Source organism: Elephas maximus, chromosome 18 (assembly GCF_024166365.1).
Source record: "Elephas maximus indicus isolate mEleMax1 chromosome 18, mEleMax1 primary haplotype, whole genome shotgun sequence".
Classification (NCBI taxonomy): domain Eukaryota; kingdom Metazoa; phylum Chordata; class Mammalia; order Proboscidea; family Elephantidae; genus Elephas; species Elephas maximus.
This window is the reverse complement of record NC_064836.1, coordinates 16,502,184-16,515,313: the sequence shown is the minus strand read 5'-3', so window position 1 is coordinate 16,515,313 and position 13,130 is coordinate 16,502,184. Positions and strand designations below refer to the sequence as shown.

The 13,130-nt window shown below is 48.2% G+C and overlaps 1 protein-coding gene across 2 annotated transcripts; it reads left to right on the top strand.

Moving 5' to 3' along the window:
* The first annotated feature begins 3,021 nt into the window (after positions 1-3,021).
* IL10 (interleukin 10) lies at positions 3,022-12,132 on the top strand. Of its 2 annotated transcripts, XM_049858571.1 has the most exons (7): positions 3,022-3,105; positions 4,729-4,771; positions 7,928-7,989; positions 8,818-8,877; positions 9,172-9,324; positions 10,348-10,413; positions 11,529-12,132. In XM_049858571.1, exons 3-7 carry the CDS (start codon positions 7,942-7,944, stop codon positions 11,619-11,621), a joined length of 420 nt encoding a protein of 139 aa, XP_049714528.1. In that variant the 5' UTR covers positions 3,022-3,105; positions 4,729-4,771; positions 7,928-7,941; the 3' UTR covers positions 11,622-12,132. The 2 variants fall into 2 exon arrangements, with proteins under 2 accessions (XP_049714528.1, XP_049714527.1); XM_049858570.1 differs by lacking the exons at positions 3,022-3,105; positions 4,729-4,771 and having other exon boundaries at positions 7,716-7,989.
* Positions 12,133-13,130: the final 998 nt, after the last annotated feature.

Sequence of the window (13,130 nt, the reverse complement as noted above, 5' to 3'; positions counted from 1 at the left end):
TAAAATGAGAGGTGTGGATCAGAGAACGCCTAAGGCCCCTCCTTTTCTGGCCCCCTATGACATAGAACACTCTTAACCCTTCAACAATCATGAGGGATTGGTTAACATGTACCTGAAAGAAGTGTTGCTTAGTAATCAGATCAATAAACAAATAAACTGGAAAAGCTAAATGGGAAAAGGCATGTAGTTGGTGAGGATGCCTGTTTTCCAAGTGAATTCACCCCCTACTTTACATGAGATGAAGACAGACAGACACGGAACCAATTAAGGCCACAAAGAGTGTGGAAAGCTCAAGCTCGGTCACTCAGTTACCAGCATACATTTTTGAGAGCTTCGGGTGGGCCCAGAAGGGTGCTAAGTACCAGAAGAACAATGATGAGCACAAGCAGACATGTGCCTTGTCCTTCTGGAAGTTACAATCTAATAGGAGAAAAGATCAATCAAATGATCAGATAGCCAAATATATAATTACCAACCAACATAAGTACTATAAGGGAAAGGAACAAGGTGTTCTGAGAAGATACACCCAGAGGCCCTGGCCTAGGCTGGAGAATCAGAAAAAAAACTCCTTTGAGGAAGTAACATCTGAGCTGAGAGCTGAAGGATGAAGAGAGGAGGAGGTGCAATCCAAGAAAGGGGGAACCACATGTGCAAAGGCCCTGTGGTAGGAGAGAGAACACGGCTCACTTGAGAAAAAGAAGAAAGCCAGTAAGACTTGAGTGCAGAGGAAAGTGGACAGTGCTGAGGGTTGAGGCTGAGGAGACAGGCAGGGTCAGATGGTAAAAGGATTTGTTGTTGTTAGGTGGTGTCGACTAGGTTCCGACTCATAGTGACCTGTGCACGACAGAATGAAACACTGCCACATCCTGTGCCATCCTTACAATCGTTGCTATGCTTGAGCTCATTGTTGCAGCCACTGTGTCAATCCACCTTGCGGAGGGCTTTCCTCTTTTCCGCTGACCCTGTACTCTGCCAAGCATGATGTCCTTCTCCAGGGACTGACCCCTCCTGACAACATGTCCAAAGTATGTGAGACGCAGTCTCGCCACCTTTGCTTCTAAGGAGCATTCTGGTTGTACTTCTTCCAAGACAGATTTGTTCGTTCTTTTGGCAGTTCATTGTATAGTCAGTATTCTTCACCAGCACCACAATTCAAAGGCGTGAATTCTTCTTCAGTCTTGTATGCGGTGTTAAGAAATCGCTGGAGGGTTTAAGCACAGGGAGGGTCATAATCAGATTGATGTTTGCAAATAATCACTGAAGAATGGATATTAGAATATCAGTCGGGCATTGGTTTTGGAGCCTAGATAGGAACAGTAGCTTAAACCAGACAGTCATTGCTAATGATGGTGGAAATGGAGAGAAGTGAGCAGATTAGAGAGATGTTTATGAGGAAAATTCTAGGGACTATACCAATAGACTAGACGTGGGGTGGCAAGGGAGAGGTAGGAACTGACAGGTTATTTCTAGGTTTCTGGCTTGTAGGGTGGGTTAGATGGTGCCATTTACTGAGTTAGGGAAGGCTAGATGAAGGTGAGAGTGGAAAGAGGAGGATGAGTTCCGTCTCCGACACAGGATCGACTACATAATTTGCAGGGCCCAGTGCAAACGAAAATGCAGGGCCCCTTGCTCAAAAATTATTAAGGATTTCAGAGACAGTGACAGAAGAGCAAGAGGAGGATCCTTCTAAGCGCGGGGCCCTGTGACTGCACAGGTCACACATTCACCAAGCCAGCCCTGCTCAAAGATCCTGAGTCTGACATGTCTGCCATCCACAGGAGAGCTGAGCAAACTAAATGCCATCAGCAGGACAGCTCTGGAGCTGAGAGACTCAGGAGTCCACTATTTATTCCCCACAGTCACAAAGACAGAGCAGGGCATCTGTGTGTCCTGCAGGCAAGAACTCCAACACCTGGTGTCCTGGCCCCTTGAAGCTAAAGTTCTCATATGAGAAGTTACAGATTAGAGTGCCCAACTCCTAAGGAAAATCCAAATTGCTTGAATTGGCCCCACAGTTGCACAAAGGGGAATTCCACCCTGGCTGTCCCAAGATCAGCCCTTCCGCTGTGGTTTGCAGCGTCTGCCGGCCTCGCTCCTCAAAAGGGCACCCAATCCGGTTTGCATAACCCTGGCTCCATTCGGCTCAGGGGCTGGCCCCAACATGGGCTCCTTCTATATTTCTAACTGAGCCAGGCCTTTGTTCTGAAGCGCCCAGCCACAAGATCCACATCAGAGGGGCCCGGAGGAGGAGAGCACGACAGAGCCCTTCTCCCTGGGGCCCATGACCACACCTGGAGTGTGTGAGCTGAGGCCACCCGCTGTGCTCTTAACCTGGACTCTTGCAGCAGAGCTGCTGAGGAACTGCCTGTCCAGGGAGCTGAGGAAGGTTATTCAAGGGGATGCCAGAAGTACTTTCCACATTAGCTGTTCTGGATAAGAAGAAATGAAACTCCCATTATCAGCTGTAATAAAAGGCAGGAGGAACTGAGCACCAAGGGGATTCTTCTAGGGCATCCAGCCACGCGTTGGGCGAGCAGGGTCAACCATTCCCCAGGTGGGCACGATCTCACCTTCTCTGCTGCATCGCCGACCTGCCTGCTCCTTGCCGGCAGCCCTGTTGCCTGGCAGGCCGGCTGACCTGAGTCCAACAGCCCAGACCCAGAACCCTCCCTTTGCAGCCCCCTTGCATTCCATGGGGCTCCCAGCCTGCTCCCCACTCTTGGGTCTAAGTTGCAGAATTGCTGATAGGTGCAGAGCAAGGATCCCAAGATGGCTGCCATTTTGTTGAGCATGAGGGTAGCTGGGCAATGGATTCTGCACAAGGTCCAGTGCCCCAGAAGTGTATTCACACACATGCACGCAGTTCTTTTCTGCCAGGACTCCTCTGCAGTAACGGAGTGGCGCTCAGTGGGTGGAGCTTCCCAGAAAGGTTGTGAAAGGACTGCCTGGCCTTATGCGGCTTCGGACCTTTGGCCTTTCCCTGTCTCCCTTCTTCCTGGCATCTTGGAATGAAGGATAGAAGAGCAGATGGGCAGAGAAAGCTGGTCCTGGATGACATGTAAGAGCCACCCCAGCCTTGGAATGCCTACCTCTGGACTTCTTGGGGTGAGACGAAAAAGAAAATACCATTCTTATTTAAGCCATGTTTTATCAGGTTTTCTGTCATTTGCAGCTAAATGCAGAAATTAGAGAACGTTTTGGAGCAGGGGTGGAAGAGGAGAGACACCCCCACAACCCTCCTCAGTTTTCCTAGTGAGTCTCCACTGGGAAAATTTATTTAAATCCAAATTAATAAACATTTATTAGATGCCTGACATGCACCTGGCAGGAGTCCCTGGTGATGCAAACGGTTAAGTGCTCAGCTGCTAACTGAAAGGTTGGAAGTTTGAGCCCACCCAGAGATGTCTAGGAAGACAAGCCTAGTGATATACTTCCAAAAGGTCACCACCATTAAAAACCCCATGGAGTACAATTCTACCCCGAAACACTTGGAGTCACCATGAGTTGAAATTGACTCAACAGCCACTGGTATTGTAGTTCCAAGAAAAACTGGACACAGACCCTTTTGCCTGGAGGAGCTCACAGTCTGACAGCAGCGTTAGTGCCCAGACTGACACTCCACCCATTCATCGGGGCCTGCTGCCCCACTTCCTTCCCTAAACGGGCTGTTCTCTTCCACTGCACCCCAACCTCAGATCTCCTAACTCGTGGATTGTTGACATCTATGCCTCATGTGTGACCTACGCATTTGGGACTTTTCCCAGTGGGTCCTAATGACTTTTGGAATGACCAGATGTTTTCGCAGCCTGGAGAAGTAGGAGTCATCTTTGTTGTTCTTGTCATTGCTTCTGTCATTTTTTCATCATAAAGGCACAGGTCATATCTTTTCCTAAGCTGTTCATACCTATTTTCTTGAATCAGCTTGATATCAAGACCATGAGATACGTTGATTGGGAAGATACTGTTATCTCCATTTGTTAAATAAGAAAACTTGCCTGTGGTTATCTGTGACCATTTAGATTCTGAAATTTTGAGATGACTGGGGAAAATAATTTCAAATCAACGGGAAAAGAATTAGCTATTCAACAAATGGTTTGAGATAATTGGCTACACATCTAAAAACCAGTAAAGAAGCCAGATCCTAATCCTAATCTTACTTAATGGATTATCGATTTTATACATATATATGTGTGTGTGTGTGTGTGTAGGAGCCCTAGTGGCACAGTGGATAAGAGCTATGGCTGCTAACCAAAAGGATGGCAGTTCGAATCCACCAGCCGCTCCTTGGAAATTCTATGGGGCAGTTCTACTCTGTCCTATAGGGTCGCTATGAGTCAGAATCGACTTAATGGCAATGGTTTTTTTTTTTTTTTAATGTATGTGTATGTATGTCTATGTATACACATGTATATATGTGTGTGTATATATGCAAATAATTAACGTGCTCTACTGCTAACCTTAAGATTGGAAGTTCGAGTCCTCTCAGAGTTGCCTTGGAAGAAAGGCCTGCCTATCTATTTCCAAAAATTCAGCCACTGAAAACCCTATTGAGCACAGTTCTACAAATATGGGGTCTCTGTGAGTCAGAGCTGACTCAGTGACAACTGGTAGCTGTCACTGATACATATATAATAATATACACCTTGTTCTCACTTATCGACTATCTCCTTATCTGACATTTTGCATTTACCACAAGAGTAAAAAATCTACTACCTGTCTATTTTGCAGATTAACAACGTACTTCTGGTGGTAACGAATGCTGAGGTGTGAGGTGAGAATAACGATGGCTTTGATGGTTAAGTTTATATGTCAACTTGGCTGGGCCATGATTCCCAGTGATTTGGCAGTTATGTAATGATCTAACTTGGCAGTTTTGTAATGATCTAACTTGGCAGTTATGTAATAATGTAGTCATCCTCCATTTTACAATCTGATGTGGTCATCCTCCATTTTCACATAACACCAATTTCACATAATGACCTGCTCTTTGGAACCTAGCCACGTTGCTAAGTGAGGACAGGGCGTATATATAATGTGTATGTGTATATTTACATATATATCTCAAAGTATAAGAAGACAATGTATGAGATGCTGTCTGCCTCCCTGAGTTGCCCTTTCTGTCCCTCTGAGTGCTTGCCGAGGCCAAGACCAGCCTCCTTAGTGTTGCACCCTCCAGCCCTCTTCCACGATCACAGGGCACTCTGCTTTTGCCCATCCCAACACAGACATGAGAAGACTGTTTACCTGGCACCTTCCATGGAACAGACTCTGTGCTAGGCACTAGGTACACAAAGAATAAGAAAACAGCATCCTGACTCAAGGAGGATTAATGCCATGCAGGGCTGCAGATTTAGTCATGGAGGTAAGCACAGGACGCAGCGGGAAACAAAGGTAGGAGGAGTCTGTGCTGCCAGGTCGGAAGGAGAGCCTCCCAGCCCGCCTCTGGGGACCAACCCCCTGACCTGAGAGATCTGCTCTCGGAACGCTCAGCTCAGCGAGGGGTCATCCCTGCACACAGCCCGGACAACACAGGAGCCAGGAAGGAAGAGAAGAGTGGGGGGCAAGAAAGCCGGCTCCTTACCCCTTTCTTTGTGCTTTCTGGCAGAAAGTCGGTATTCCTTAGCCCACTGCAAACCTGGCAGGAACAGCAATTCCTGAGTCATCCCCATTCCTGTATCTAGAGGCTCTTTATCCTTTTATGACCCTTAGGTTGACAGTCCCCAAGGGGTTAGGAGGAGAGGCCCCAGTTCCCTGAGCCTGACCCACTGGTCACCATAGCAGGTAACGTCCACAGGGTGGCCCTCTCAGCCCTCCCTCTCATTCATCAGACTGGCCTGGGCCCCAGGATGTCTTTCCCACTTGCTTTGACATGGTAACCTTCTCGGACAGGGCAGGCTCAGGATTCAGTGCCCTTTGAGGTCTCCCAGAGCTGATGCTCTGAGGGGCTAAGAAATATGGAAACACTAGTAGTAATACCCTACACCTGAGCCCACCTGTTACTTTCCAAAGCCGGTCCCATGTAACGCCCAGAATTGCCTGGCAGGCTGGAGGGCAGGTTGTGTCGTCCCCTTGGGACAGATGGAAAACAGACATAGGAACATCAAGTGACTTGCCCTGGGCTTAGAGAGCGCCAGAGCCAGGGAAGTGCCCAGGCCTCCTGCCTCCAGGTCAGCGCTCTTTCTAGTACTCTTCTTAGCTGTGGTGGTAGGACAAGCCCAAGCTGGAAGGGAGAGATCAAGGCACAGAGGACCCTGAGACTTTTCAGATAGCTGGAGAAACCCTGATGTCACTGCCCTTGTCCTTTCCCAGGTAGAGGGAGAGAAACATCCCTCACCCCACCTGGCTACCCTGCCCTGCACACACACATGCACACACACACACGCATGCTGATCCAAGATAAGACTTCTAAGACTTCTGTTGGAAGAGGGAGAGAGGATAGGTAAGTCGAAAGAAAGGGACCTGCTGTCCAGGCTCATGGAATTTTGACTTCCTTCTTTTGCTTCTTTATATTTCCTCCTCTCCCTCTTTCAAACTTAAGTCTCAAACCATAGAAGCTTACAACTAAAAGAAACTCTAAAAAACCAGCTGCCTTCAAGGCAGCTCCAACTCATGGCAACCCCATGTGTGCCAGAGTAGAGCTGTGCTCCATAGGGTTTTCTATGGCTGGTTTTTTAGAAGTAGATTGCCAGGCCTTTTTTTCAAGGTACCTCAGGGTGGGCTCAAACTTCCAAACTTTGGGTTAGCAGCCAAGCATGTTAACCATTTGCACCACCCAGGGACTCCGGAAAGAAACTCTGAAGACCATTTAATCCAACCCCTTATTTCACACACTGGGGGCAGTGTAGAGCAGGCTGAGGAGCCTGGCTTTGGTGTCAGGCAGGTCTGGATTCAGATTCTGGTGCCCTCACTTCCCACCCGGTAACCTTGAGCAGAGCACTTAACCTGTCTGCCTTGGTTCCCTCATCTACAAAACTGAGGTAATTAGGGTCAGGGTGAGGGCTCCCTCCTGGGCATGTAAGAGTTTTCAGTAAGAACTGACTACTGTTGTTAACTTCCCCCCAAGCAGTGGGACAGCCTCGGAGGTGGAGATATGGACCTGAGAATCTAAATCTCAGGCCAGGGAAGGAGTCTGGAGCACATGTGTGACCCTGCCTGTCCTGTGGGGAGCCAGGCTATTCAAGGGGCAAGCCTGAAATGTATCATGGGAGAATGGGAAGAGAGCTTTGAGGATATTTGGCTCATTCCTTCATTCTACTTGGGGGAAACTGAGGCCCAGTGAGCTGAGATGGCTTCCCAAGTCAGCAAGGAGAACCTTGGGTATTCAACCCAGATCCTGGGGGGGAGACCCAATTATTTCTCAACCCATGTATTATGGAGTAGCCAATTTGTCCACATGACTGTGGAAGCTGGTGGAAGCCACAGCATCTCTGCACAGAGAGCAGCTGTTCCATCATGAAATCAACTGTTTTTTTTTTTTTTTTTTTAATTAGGAGAAGCTGAAAAAATTGTTTAAAGAGAGAGTGAGGCCCACACTAAAAATAGCCATAGTGCAGAAGAAGTTTCTCCTAAACTAGTTTTTTGCTTATGATGCAAAAATTGAAATTAAGAGTAAGAGGTTCGACCAATGCAAAGTTGGGGAGGCCTAAGGATGGGAGGAGCTCCAATTAGAAAAAAAAAACCTCTGACGGGAAATCTCTAAGTCTGTGGCTTTTATGAATGGGGAGGTCCCACTCAACCTATGTATAAAAGGGGGACCTGAGGTGGAGGTCTGCATGTCAGGGGATTGCTCTTGCAAAACCAAACCACAGAAGGCAGAGCTCCGCCATGGCCTGCTCAGCACTGCTCTGTTGCCTGGTCTTCCTGGCTGGGGTGGGGGCCAGCCAGAGCCAGGAAACCCCGTCTGAGAACAGCTGCACCTACTTCCCAGGCAGCCTGCCCAACATGCTCCGAGAGCTCCGGATGGCCTTCGACAGGGTGAAGACTTTCTTTGTGAGTATGGTTCCCTCCTGTCCTTTCTCTGTTCTTGGGACTGCCTGACTAGGTGCTCTACTAGAATTGCAAGAACCCTCTTCCTTCTCTACTTCATCCCCAGCACTCGTGCCCTCCAAATTCAGATCCTTAAGAGAGTCATAATTCAAGCATGGGTTCAGGGAGTTGCTAAGTCCAAGATGATGTGGAAATGTGCAGGTAAAGTTGCCTTAAAGGTAAAGGCACAGTGTCTCTGAAGTGCAGAAACTTCTGTAGAATTCCTCTGGAGCTCAGATTATTGGCTGGGAGAAATCCAGAAGAGCCTGCTTGGCAGTGAGCATGTGCTCCATATTCTGTGGCAGGGAAACACAAATTGCCTCTTCTCAGTAGGGCAATTGCCTTCTCAAGTTTGGGAAGCTCCAAGCATGGCGAACCTGCATTAGCAGAAGCCTCTCCTGCTAGACGCCTTGCAGAGCCCAGACTAGGCGTCCGCAGTAGGGAGACAGAAAAGGAAAGCACGGTCTGTGGGAGAGGGGCACAAGTCACTGAAGGGTTGTCCTGGGTGCCACTTAAAGCTTAGTCGTGGTTCTGCAAAAAGAGGTCCAGGACTGAGACAAGCTTCTGCCTTCACATTAAAATCAGCCAGATTTTTTCAACAGCTTGATCTCAAGGGAGGACCTGTTTTAACTAATGGTTCCAGCACCAGTGAATTCTGTTTAAAATTCTCCCTTCACTTTTTGAGCCAGAGCAGCACAGATTAAAAACTCTATAAATAAAGTGAATCAGAAAGACACCCATTTCAGGTATTTTCCCAAACCTTGGTTCACTGTGCTCTCATTTTCCTTGCAGCAAAAGAAGGATCAGCTGGACAACATGTTGTTAAACAAGTCCTTGCTGGAGGACTTTAAGGTGAGAGCAGGGAGCCAGTGGACGGGTGGGGGTGTTGGGGGTGAGCGGGGAGACTAAGGGAAGGGAGACTGTTCCGTGACTACCGGGAGCTGAGGTTGCTTCCTTCGCTTTGAAAAGGAGAAGTGGGAAGATCTTAACTCAGCACATAGCCAGCAGCTGGAGGGTTGCAAAGGGCTCAGTGGTGGGGGAAGCAGTGGTTAAAGAGGGTCCCTGAGGACAGAGATGTCCTCTCAAGCGAGCTGCAGCAGCCCATTCTCCCAGTCACAACCCCTATGCTCTTGCTCCTGCCCTTAGGGTTACCTGGGCTGCCAAGCCTTGTCAGAGATGATCAAGTTTTACCTGGAGATGGTGATGCCGCAGGCTGAAAACCACGGCCCCGACATCAAGGAGCATGTGAATTCCCTGGGGGAAAAGCTGACGACCCTCAGGACCAGGCTGCGGCGCTGTGTGAGTAGAAGCCCAGTTTTTCCCCTGGAGGCTGTCCCCACCTCCTATGGAACAGTAGGCCCCAGAGACACACCGACAGGCAGCCAGGGACACAACTGGGCAAAGCACCCAGAGTCAGTCAGATCTCTTGCTCATTTCTGTCTGAGCAGGGGGTGGGGTGGCTGCTAGGCACTCACATGTGAAGATTTGCAAACAGCTTTCCTGTTATTTGTGACTCATTTGTGGCTTATTAACTACTCCCCTCTCTCACATGAAAGGGGCCCAGAGCTTCAGTGAGGTACCCTTGTCCCTTTGGACCTAGACCCTGGGCTTGGCAGGAGGGATTCGGAAGGTGAGGCTCCTGGGCAGAGCCAAACCCTGCTCACTTCTTCCTGGACCTTTTAGAAGTAGAATCCTAAGCAGAGCCAGTGACTGCCAGGGTTTTTTTCCCTGACATTTTAGAAAGGCCTGGGGAATATTCACCCCTGGGCGGGAGTGCCAATGAAGAAGCCCCTCTCCCCCAGGTAACCTGTGTCTCCAACTGACATGACACCTTCTCCGCTGGCCTCCTTTTTTTTCTCCCTGATATTGAAACATCCGTTGGGCCCTATATGCAGGACAAAGCTGTGCAAAGGGCCTGGTCAGTGTCACTGTAACAACAGTCTCCATTCCTCAGGGACGTAGAAAGGGTCCTTAGTGGGTGAGACTGAAGAAGAGTGACAGGTCAGAGAGGCAGGAAAGGGACATGCTAAGAATGTCTAGCTCAGCATTCTGGGAGACACCATGGCGCTCTGGGGAGGAAGCCCTGAGCGAGACCTGGGTGTCATCGAAGCCTTGCAAACATCTCAGAGTGACCCCAGAGAAATGCAGCTTGCCTCTCCACGCTGTGTTTCTTCCCTGCACAGTGGGTAAGGATGAGGTTGGGCTCAGGTTTCCCAGGCTGCTGCAGGGGGTGGACATTCCACATGAACTGCAGCTTGTCATCTGAGTGCTGTGGACACAGTGCTGAGAGTCAAGGTATTGACACTTTTTTTCCTCTCACAGCACCGATTTCTTCCCTGTGAAAATAAGAGCAAAGCGGTGGAGCAAGTGAAGGAAGCCTTCAGTAAGGTGAGAGCGCAGATGGTCGACCCTGGTCACTCCCCAGAGGGCAGGTGTGGGGGTGGCCAGTGCTAAGCAGACCCTGTTCTTCACTCAGAGGGAGTGTGGGAACCCAGCACATGGTGTGACCCCCTCAGCCAGCAAGGAGCTGCCACCTGGGTTATATTTGTTTTCTGTGAAGTGTCTTTGGGGGTTTCTAAATGACTGCTCCTCGCCTTCGCAGGCCTGCGGGCTTGCCTGGCCAGCCAACCTGCGTACACAGTGGGCAGGGTGGTGGGGAGAGTGACAAAGGAAACAGAAAGTACAGAAAGTCGCTTGTTGGGAATCGAGGCTGAACCCACACGTGCAGGAAGCTGACACGTGAATGTGCACATACAAACATGCCTGGGGTTCAGACTACGCTCCCCAAAACTCAGACAGAGCAGGAAACAGAGGCAAGTTCTCACTTGTCTGGAGTTGGTCCACCCGCTTTCCATCTGCCACTCACACCTGCTGGAGGCGGCTGAGAATGCTGACTCCCAAACCAAATGGGGTTTCACGCTTCCAAGTGCCTGTGAACCTTTTAAACCCTGTTTCCCAGAAGCTGTGTGACCTGTGTCCCCTTTCATGGGCTGGGGACTGATGCTGGGCCAGTTCTAACATCAGGGGGCGTGAATCCTCTGAAGGTAGACTTGAGGGGCAGGGCAGAGCTGGCTTGGTGGGAACACAAGTGTACAAAAAAGGCCCGCCCACTCTTTGGTTCCCTTCTCTACTTCTCTCATTGTCTTGCTTTCAAACTGCTTCCTCTAATGTCTTTACATTGAATTCTGAATAAGCATCATGTGAACATATGACCTTTAAAATTGTTGAAAAGGCACCATATTTAAGACTGTGCGTTGGGAAGCGAGTACCCTTGCTACCCGCTAGCTGTGCCTCAAGCCTGGAGAAGACAAAGGTCAATGCACAGTCTTTCCCAAGACAGGTGGACAGAGCTTCAGATTCCTGGGGTTGTCCCTTCACCTCCCAACACCAGTGAGCAAGTGCAACTTCTGTGCCCCAGGGTCATGCTGCACCCAAGTGATAGGGAGGAACCACTTACTCAGTCAGATGGGATCTAACTAAATACTTCTCTTCTCCCTACACAGCTCCAAGAGAAAGGTGTCTACAAGGCCATGAGTGAGTTTGACATCTTCATCAACTACATAGAATCCTACATGACAATGAAGATAAAAAATTAAAACATTCTAAGAAGCAAAAAACCCAACATGGCGACTCTACTAGACTCTAGGACATGAATTGGAGGTCTCCAAGATCAGATCCTAGGCTCTGGGAGAACCAAACCAGCTCCTCGGAAAACCCTATCATACCTCTCTCCTAGAATATTTATTACCTCTGATACCTCAACTCCCATTTCTATTTATTTACTGAGCTTCTCTCTGAACTATTTAGAAAGAAGCGCAATATTTTAAGTTTTTCAATATTTATTGTTTTTCACCTGTGTTTAAGCTGTTTCCATAGGATAACAGCCTGTGGTATTTAGTGTTTTTAAAGAAATTGTAAGTTATATAAGGAAAAAAAAAGTTCTTTGGGGAGCCAACTGAAGCTTCCATCCTAAGCCTAACCACATTTTACAGCTGTTGAGTTGTTTGCCCTGACCTCCCTCTAATTTCTCTTGTCCCTGGGCCTGGGGCTCCAGAGTGTTACAAAGACTCTTAGGAATGGAGCCGGGGTTGGACTTCCCTAGTCTCACTCCCCAACTACTTTATTCTTAAAAGCTGTGGCCAGCTTGTTATTTATAACAACTTAAGTTGGTTCTAATAGAACTCAGTTATAACTAGAAGTATTTCAATTCCTCTGGGAATGTTATATTGTTCATCTGTCTTCACAACAGATTTTAGTTTTGAATAAATAAATAGATCTTATTAAAATAATGCTATGGTGTTCGATGGCTTCTCTTTGATTAAAATTGCTCCCTCAACACTTTCAAGACAGAACCAAAACCACTGCCGTCAAGTCGATTCTGACTCATAGTGACCCTATAGGACAGCATAGAACTGCCCCATAGAGTTTCCAATGAGCGCTTGGTGGATTCGAACTGTCGACCTCTTGGTTAGCAGCTATAGCACTTAACCACTACACCATCAAGACAGAACAGAGAAGGTAAATGAATTCTGCCTTCCAGAGAGAGGAAGCCAGCTACCCTCTTCCAGGAGGAAAAGTTATTCTCCTTCAAAAGCCAAAGCAAAGACCACCATGGTCCTCCCATGGACCTTTCCTTATGCCTTTAAAGAGATTTAAAAAAAAAAAAAAAAAAAAACCTTGCCGTCAAATCGATCCTGACTCATTGCGACCCTATAGGACAGAGTAAGACTGCCCCAAAAGTATTTCCAAGGAGCAGCTGGTGGATTCGAACTGCCAACCTTTTGGTTAGCAGCCGTAGCTCACCATCGCTTTTAACCACTGCACCACCAGGTCTCCAAGGAGATGTAAGATCATGTTAATTTTCATGACTAAGGATGTGATTGTATTGTTTGTTGTTGTTGTTAGGTGCCGTCAAGTCAGTTTCAACTCGTAGCAACCCGTATACAACAGAACAAAACACTGCCCAGACTTGCGCCACCCTCAAAATCTTTGCTATCTTTGAGCCCATTGTTGCAGCCACTGTGTCAATACATCTCATTAAGGGTCTTCCGCTTTTTCACTTTTATCAAGCATGATCTCCTTCTCCAGAGTCTGGTTCCTCCTGA

What these genes read in the sequence shown, in the direction of transcription:
- IL10 (XM_049858570.1), top strand. Translation starts at nt 7,825, where the DNA reads ATGGCCTGCTCAGCACTGCTCTGTTGCCTGGTCTTCCTGGCTGGGGTG. An exon ending in ACAGGGTGAAGACTTTCTTT is followed by an intron (nt 7,990 to 8,817) that starts GTGAGTATGGTT and finishes TTTTCCTTGCAG; the next exon opens with CAAAAGAAGGATCAGCTGGA. An exon ending in CCTTGCTGGAGGACTTTAAG is followed by an intron (nt 8,878 to 9,171) that starts GTGAGAGCAGGG and finishes TCCTGCCCTTAG; the next exon opens with GGTTACCTGGGCTGCCAAGC.